We start from the raw sequence: 6,801 nt of genomic DNA, 5'->3' as shown, positions 1-6,801 counted from the left end.
TACTGCAAATTCATTTTTTAATCTCTGATGGATGTTGATACAATAATATAAAGTAAAAAATAAAGCAGATGAAACAGTACCAGGTAGTAGTCTTTTGTTTTCAAGAATATATTCAGTAACATGGGATATGGCATGAATTACAGCCAAGATAAAGTTGAAAATGACACAATGTGGGGCATGAGTTGTTCTGGTAGAGGGAGTGCTGACCACCACTTAATGTTAACCCAACTTCCCCAATATTTTCTCTCATAGATAGCTGCTTGGCTAGTGTTAAGCTACTTTTGTAATACATTGTTAAATTGTCTGAATTTTTTTATTGAAATAGACTGGCTTCCCCCTTAAAAGTTTAAACCTAAATTAAATACTGCCTAGATGACATTGAATTTTGTGTGTATGTTTTTTATTGCAGGTTAAGCAAATGCTTATTAAGGTGTAATTTTGCAATTGTTGTTAGAAGCTAAGACTGCAGCACATGTAATTTGTAGTAAACTAGGTATTACAAATGTGAGCATTGTTTTTAGTAGAACTATTATTATTATTATTATTATTATTATTATTATACTAATAATAAGCTTTATATTTACTATAGTTCTTGATGCTATTATATTTACTATAGTTCTTGATGCTATTTACATTTTGTACAGGCCCCAAGTTATAGAACAGTGCATGTCATTCCCTGGCCACAAGATCTTTGTTGGGGTACAGATGTGGTCAAACTTTTTATGCAAGTACCAAGCTATAAGTAACTCAGAAGGGTGAGCATTACAAAAGCTTTGTCCAAATAGATATATTTACTCTTCTGCTTTGATATTATTATTGTTGCCTTTCCAAAAACTTTCTTAATACATAGAAGTGTTACAGTACCATTTACTACAGCTGATTGTACCTAAATATCTAATGTGTTTTTTGTATCATTTGACTTTCTGCTTTTTAAGTGATGGTTCACATAGCAAAATTTGTTAAGTACTGTACCAGTATCAAATTCAAGAAATGTATTTTTTCAGAATGCTGGGCTGGTTCAGTGATTATCTGAGATCGAGGAATTTCACAAATCCTGTGCAAGTGGAAAATATAATGAACTCGATTACCGAGTGAGTGTAATTCTTATACATATATTTTTTTTTTAGTTTTCATTGGAATTAGTGTTTGCTGGATTAAAGGAGTACTCTATTGATAATTTTTTGTAAATTATTGTTCCTTCTCTGTACTGTAGTTCTTCTTCTCTTCTTTCAACGTACCAGCCGTATCCCACTGAGGTGGGGTGGCCCAAAAGAAAAAACTGAAGTTTCTCCTTTTAAATTTAGTAATATATACAGGAGAAGGGGTTACTAGCCCCTTGCTCCCGGCATTTTAGTCGCCTCTTACGACACGCATGGCTTACAGAGGAAGAATTCTGTTCCACTTCCCCATGGAGATAAGAGGAAATAAACAAGAACAAGAATTAGAAAGAAAATAGAAGAAAACCCAGAGGGGTGTGTATATATATGCTTGTACATGTATGTGTAGTGTGACCTAAGTGTAAGTAGAAGTAGCAAGACTTACCTGTAATCTTGCATATTTATGAGACAGACAAAAGACACCAGCAATCCTACCATCATGTAAAACGATTGTACTGTAGTTATAGTGAGTATAATGACAGTTTGTGGTAAAAACTGCACTTTTAAGTAACGTACTGTAAGGAAGTAGCTATTCTTTAAATCAGTGATTCTCATCCCATGTGAAATTAAAAAAAAAGTTAGGGCACATAAAATTTGGCATGCCAAATGGCAATTAGTTAAGACATTGCTATTAACCATTATCCCATTCACCATGTAAAGCATCTCTCTCTCACCTCTTCTTTGAATGACCCTTGAGGGTTTAGCCCTTTACATGAACATCTTCAAAATCCACTGGCTGTTGAGCATGTTTCCTTAAGTGACTAAGCATCCTTTACTCTGCCAGGTTTCACAGTTGTACAGTAGGCCCCCACATTACATGGTAGTTCCATTAATGAAAACTGCTTATGTGAAATCAGTGTTAAGAAAGTGAAGAAATTATGAGAAAAATAGGGTTAGGTTCCTGACACTTCCAGGAAGGTTATAAAAGATTACTTAAAACAATAATATAAAGATTATGAATATTACTTAATGGTTATAATCATAACCATGATTTTTAGAGGTGGACTGGTAAGCCAGTGGAAGTCTGTGGTCAGATGACCCGAAGCTCCAGCTGTGGGTCATCATACACTGAGACCTGCATCAGGAAACACTTGTCCTGTTTCCTGACAAACATTGTACCTACCTACCTACCTAAAACAATTTTTTTTTCTTTTCTCAAATTCTCTTATAGGTTTAGTGCTCCCCCTTGATTATAATAATAAATTTCCTCAAATTCTATTTGGTGTTGCTTATAAGTTTTGATGTGTGGAGAAGGTTGATCTGGCCCTGGTGGATCAAAGCTGTTGTTAAACTGAAGTGAATGATTGTGATTTTTGGGCTGGTTGTGGTTTTTGTGTTACTTGATAATGGAAAACAAAATTCCATTAGTTTTATTAATAACCTGAAGTTTGAACAACTGTTAAGTGAGAGTCTACTGTACTTAAAAATGCACAATTTTATCCAATATTAAATAGTACATTTTTTTTTGGTGCCACATTTCACTGAGCTACAGTAATATAAACCTGACCTTACAAATTTTATACATTTTAGGGTTCTGGAAAATCTAACTGAACTCAAGACTCATCTGATTCCTTGGTTGATGGAAGTGTATTTTGAAGATACTGTGGAGGAGTGGATTGGCTCTTTCATTGAGCCTCTCCTTGAGAAGCTCAGAAGTGTAATAGAGGAGTGCAAGAAGCAAATTCTTATTGGTGGCAGAGTCAGAGACTACAAGAAGATTGAATATTAATGTAAAGGCAGAAAAATATAATCAGGTTTATTCCAAGTTATTTTCGGGTGCTGTCCTGTATTCAGCAAGAATTTGTGCAAATATAGTGAACTAAATCAAGTGGATGTTTTAATACCTGTGAGATATTAATGTACCTATAAATGCTTGAGACTTGGTAATACAGCTAATTTTATCAGCGAAATGACCACCATATTATATATTCTACATATTTATTTGTTGTTATTATAGTATTATTTTATCACAGTATTATTATTATTAGTTATTATAGTAAAATAGGTATTTTTAATTCTGTTTGTGTGTTATTTATGCCAGTTAAAGTATGTGAAGCTGAGTAGGTAAAAGACTAGAGAAGAGGAATTAAAAATATTGAGTCTTTTCAGTTTCAAGACTTAAATCAAAATTTATTTTTGTACATGTATCAAGAATTATATTAGGCCTTTAACATTTATAGTATTTATTTTTAATATTTGGTACATTATAGGAACTTGTGTACATTTTATTGACTTTTTCCTTAATTTATTAAACTGTACTGAATTTAATAATTTTTTATTATAAGCCCTTGTGTCTTAGGGCAATGTATGGTGTGGATATTATGAAGAGAATTCTTAACTTGGAGATTAAAAGGAGGTGCAGGATTACTAAGAATATTATCCAGAAGGCTAGAGAGGGAATGTTGAGGTGGTTCAGACATTTGAAGAGGATGGAATAAAATAGGATGGAGGGATGATGAGGTAGGAGTTGTCCTAGAAGAGGTTGGAGAGCTGTGGTTAAGGAGGTTTTTGTGTGTGAGGTGCTTAGACATCCAGCAAGTGTGTGTGTGCATGCTAGATAGGGGTGAGTGGAGGAGCATGATTTATATGACTTGAAGTCCTGGAGATGGGAAGTACAGAGCCTGCACTCTGAAGGAGAGGTGAGGATATTTGCAGTTTTGAACTATAGTATCAGCATTCTTGGCAAGACAGTGATGGAGTGAGTGTGTTTCTTCCTTTTCAGGTCACCCTACTTTGGTGGGAGACGGCCGGTGTGTTAAAAAAAATGTATGTTGCTGTCAGTTGGTACAGTACCATTATCTGAAAATTTTGCTGTACTACAGTGTACTACTTTGAATATCATAAAAGGACATCATATTTGTCTTACATAATATTCAGAAGTGTAAAGATACTTCAGTCTGGTAAAAGGCCTCTGCCTTGGGTCATCATCTGCACATCAGGAAACAGTGAACTAGAAGTGAGTTAATCATATCACGACGTGAGGATAGATTAAACGATACTGTACTATGTATTTATACTTTTTTTAATATTTTGTTAGAACATTTTAAGGAACTTCAAGAAAAAAAAGCACAATTTCTTCATTCTTTGCCATTGCACTACTAATTTTTCACATATATAGCAGTATGTGTATGATAGCCAACTCTTCCGGTCAAAACATCAATAAGTATCATATCATGTAAAAGATAATTTATCAAATTTAAATAAATCTAAACAATAGACCAATGAAATGTATCTTTATACATCTTATTTTCAATTACTTTTATTTTACCACATTTGCCCTTTCAGTGAAAGGAATTGAAACTACCATCATCTGCAGTTGTATTGAACCTGATAAACTCCCATTCCCCAGATGCTGTATGACCTTTACAGGTTTAGCTCTTACTAACGAATATAAATATTTACAATAGAGAGCTCTCATGATTAGTGTTAACCCCTTGACTGTCGCAACCCCAAACCCTGAGGTGTCTCCTGGTGTCGCAAAATTTAAAAAAAAAAAAAAATTACTTTTTCTTATGAAATGACAGAGAATCTTTTCCCTATTGTAATGACATCAAAAGAATGAAATCTGATGGAAAACTGATGGAATTATGCTCTTGCGAAGTTAGCGACCTCGGCGATATTTACGAATCGGCAATTTCGCCCACTTTGAGCCCTATTTTTGGCTAATTCCATTGTTCCATAGCTATTTCTTTAGAACTCCATTTTTTCTATCAATTGAGCACAAGAAACTGCCCATTTTCCAATTTCAATTACCCAATAACATGGTCAGAAATTTGCAATTTGGCCAATTTCACAAAAATTAAAAAATATGACAATTTCAAAATAGGGTCCAGAATGAACAATGTAGACATTCCTGGCTCTAAAATAACATTTTCTTTGTTAATCAGTCACATCTCCAGGCCCCTCTGATATTACTCTTTGTTTTCTATTTTGAATTTTTATTCAAACAAAAAATAGAAGATTTACTGTTATGCAGACTACTGCAATACTGTAATAATTGTATAAATAATGTCAACCCATTCATGACCATATTAGAATGGCTACTTGGACATTTATTGAAAATGACATCATTTGTTTACTTTCGAACATCGGCAAAAATCAAACATTTCTCCTGCTTTGAGCTCCATTTCAAGGTTCTTTTTCATAGTAAAACCAATCAAAATCACCTCTATTTCTATAATGTTTTCCATTCTATCAATTGAGACCAAGAAAACAAGAATACAACCATAAATACTATATGAAAATAGATCACAAAGTCGGCATTTTAATTAAAAAATGGTCGAGTTTTTTTTTTCTCATGCACTGCGTGCTGCAGGATTCTTTTATATGGTGCACACTGACCGCACAGACCCATTCTCTCACATGTGGGCCTACCAGCTTTCTCCTGCTTGATTTGAAGCTACTAGAATTTATGAGTATACATATATATGTCAAACACGGTAGCTCATAAGACGTATATATATGACCGAAACAGTCAAATAGTTAATATACCAGAGTATTATTTGATCTGTAGAGATATTGTGAATATCATGCAAAGAAATTGAAGCATAAAAATTTGAAGGCAATGTGGGGTCACCAAGGGTATAATTTAGAAAACTGAAAGGAGTTGAGGTGGTTTGGGCATTTAGAGAGTAGGAGAGGAATAGGATGATGTACTGGGTGTATAGATGTGGGGTAGAAGGGATAGGGATCGTCCTACAAATTGTTGGAAGAATTGGGCAAAGGCGGCTTTGAAGTTTAGTTGCTTGAGTATCCAGCAAGCTTGTGTGTGTTAGGAGTGAATGGAGACAACTGGTTTTTAATGGACGTGATGTAATGTGTGTGTGTGTGTGTGTGTGTGCATGCGTGCGCAAAGTAACATTTACAAAAGATTCAGGAGTAACCAGGAAGTCCTGGAAATCAGTGCCTGTTATCCTGGGTGTAAAGGGAGCAAAATAAACACAGCAGAAAAGTTTTGACTTATATTATCCTTCACCAATTTAGAACAGCAGTATGTACACTATATACACTATGTACAGTGATAGGTATTAGTGCACTCCACGGTAAGCAAGGCAGAATAGAAGCCACTAGAGAGCAGACCGTGCTTCAACCAGCTCTAGAATGGGAATGACAAGGGCAGACAGGAGAGTGGTACCCACATAACCTCTGCGATTGCCAAAACCATCTTCTTATTGGCTGGAACCTGGTTACTGGTTGAACGACGGGGCCCCATCGTCAACCCTCAGTTACCTGGTTCGCTGGTTGGGGGAGATAGCCTGTGAATGAGATGGTGTGTACATGCGCCGAATAAAGGTTACGTACTCTTTGCATGCCACACCACTATTTTTAAACTTAAGGAATTAGGCAGGCACAAAGTAAGGGGCTCTTGATCCAAGGAACTGGACATATCTTCCCCTTTCTTGGATCAAACTTGATTGCCTCCCTTTCCCTGGAGACTGTATGACTCTACAGGTTTAGCTATTCTCCACATTTCAATAATTTCAGAATGATTTTCACAGAATTATTGCAACACTGACTTTTCATTTTGGCAGAACAGCTGCTTCTCAATAAATCTCTGCCCCATTCAAGTGGAGTCCATTCATGGTGAGAAGCTCTTCATCCCATGACTTTGAGCTATCTTTCCCTTCCTTGGATCAAACCTGAA

The 6,801-nt window shown here is 35.3% G+C and overlaps 1 protein-coding gene across 1 annotated transcript; it reads left to right on the top strand.

The window, feature by feature from the left end:
- Window positions 1–644: 644 nt before the first annotated feature.
- On the top strand, window positions 645–3,428 carry LOC138852499 (hexosaminidase D-like; the record flags this gene model as incomplete). The annotated part of the gene is given in 3 exon segments (XM_070083624.1): window positions 645–755; window positions 1,005–1,091; window positions 2,688–3,428. Coding segments are annotated over 3 exon segments (397 nt in total), but the record flags the coding sequence as incomplete, so codon positions are not given.
- Window positions 3,429–6,801: the final 3,373 nt, after the last annotated feature.

The sequence above is a fragment of the Cherax quadricarinatus genome, chromosome 10 (genome assembly GCF_038502225.1).
Source record: "Cherax quadricarinatus isolate ZL_2023a chromosome 10, ASM3850222v1, whole genome shotgun sequence".
NCBI lineage: Eukaryota > Metazoa > Arthropoda > Malacostraca > Decapoda > Parastacidae > Cherax > Cherax quadricarinatus.
The sequence above is the reverse complement of the archived record's forward strand: the minus strand, read 5'-3'. Positions and strand labels throughout refer to the sequence as shown.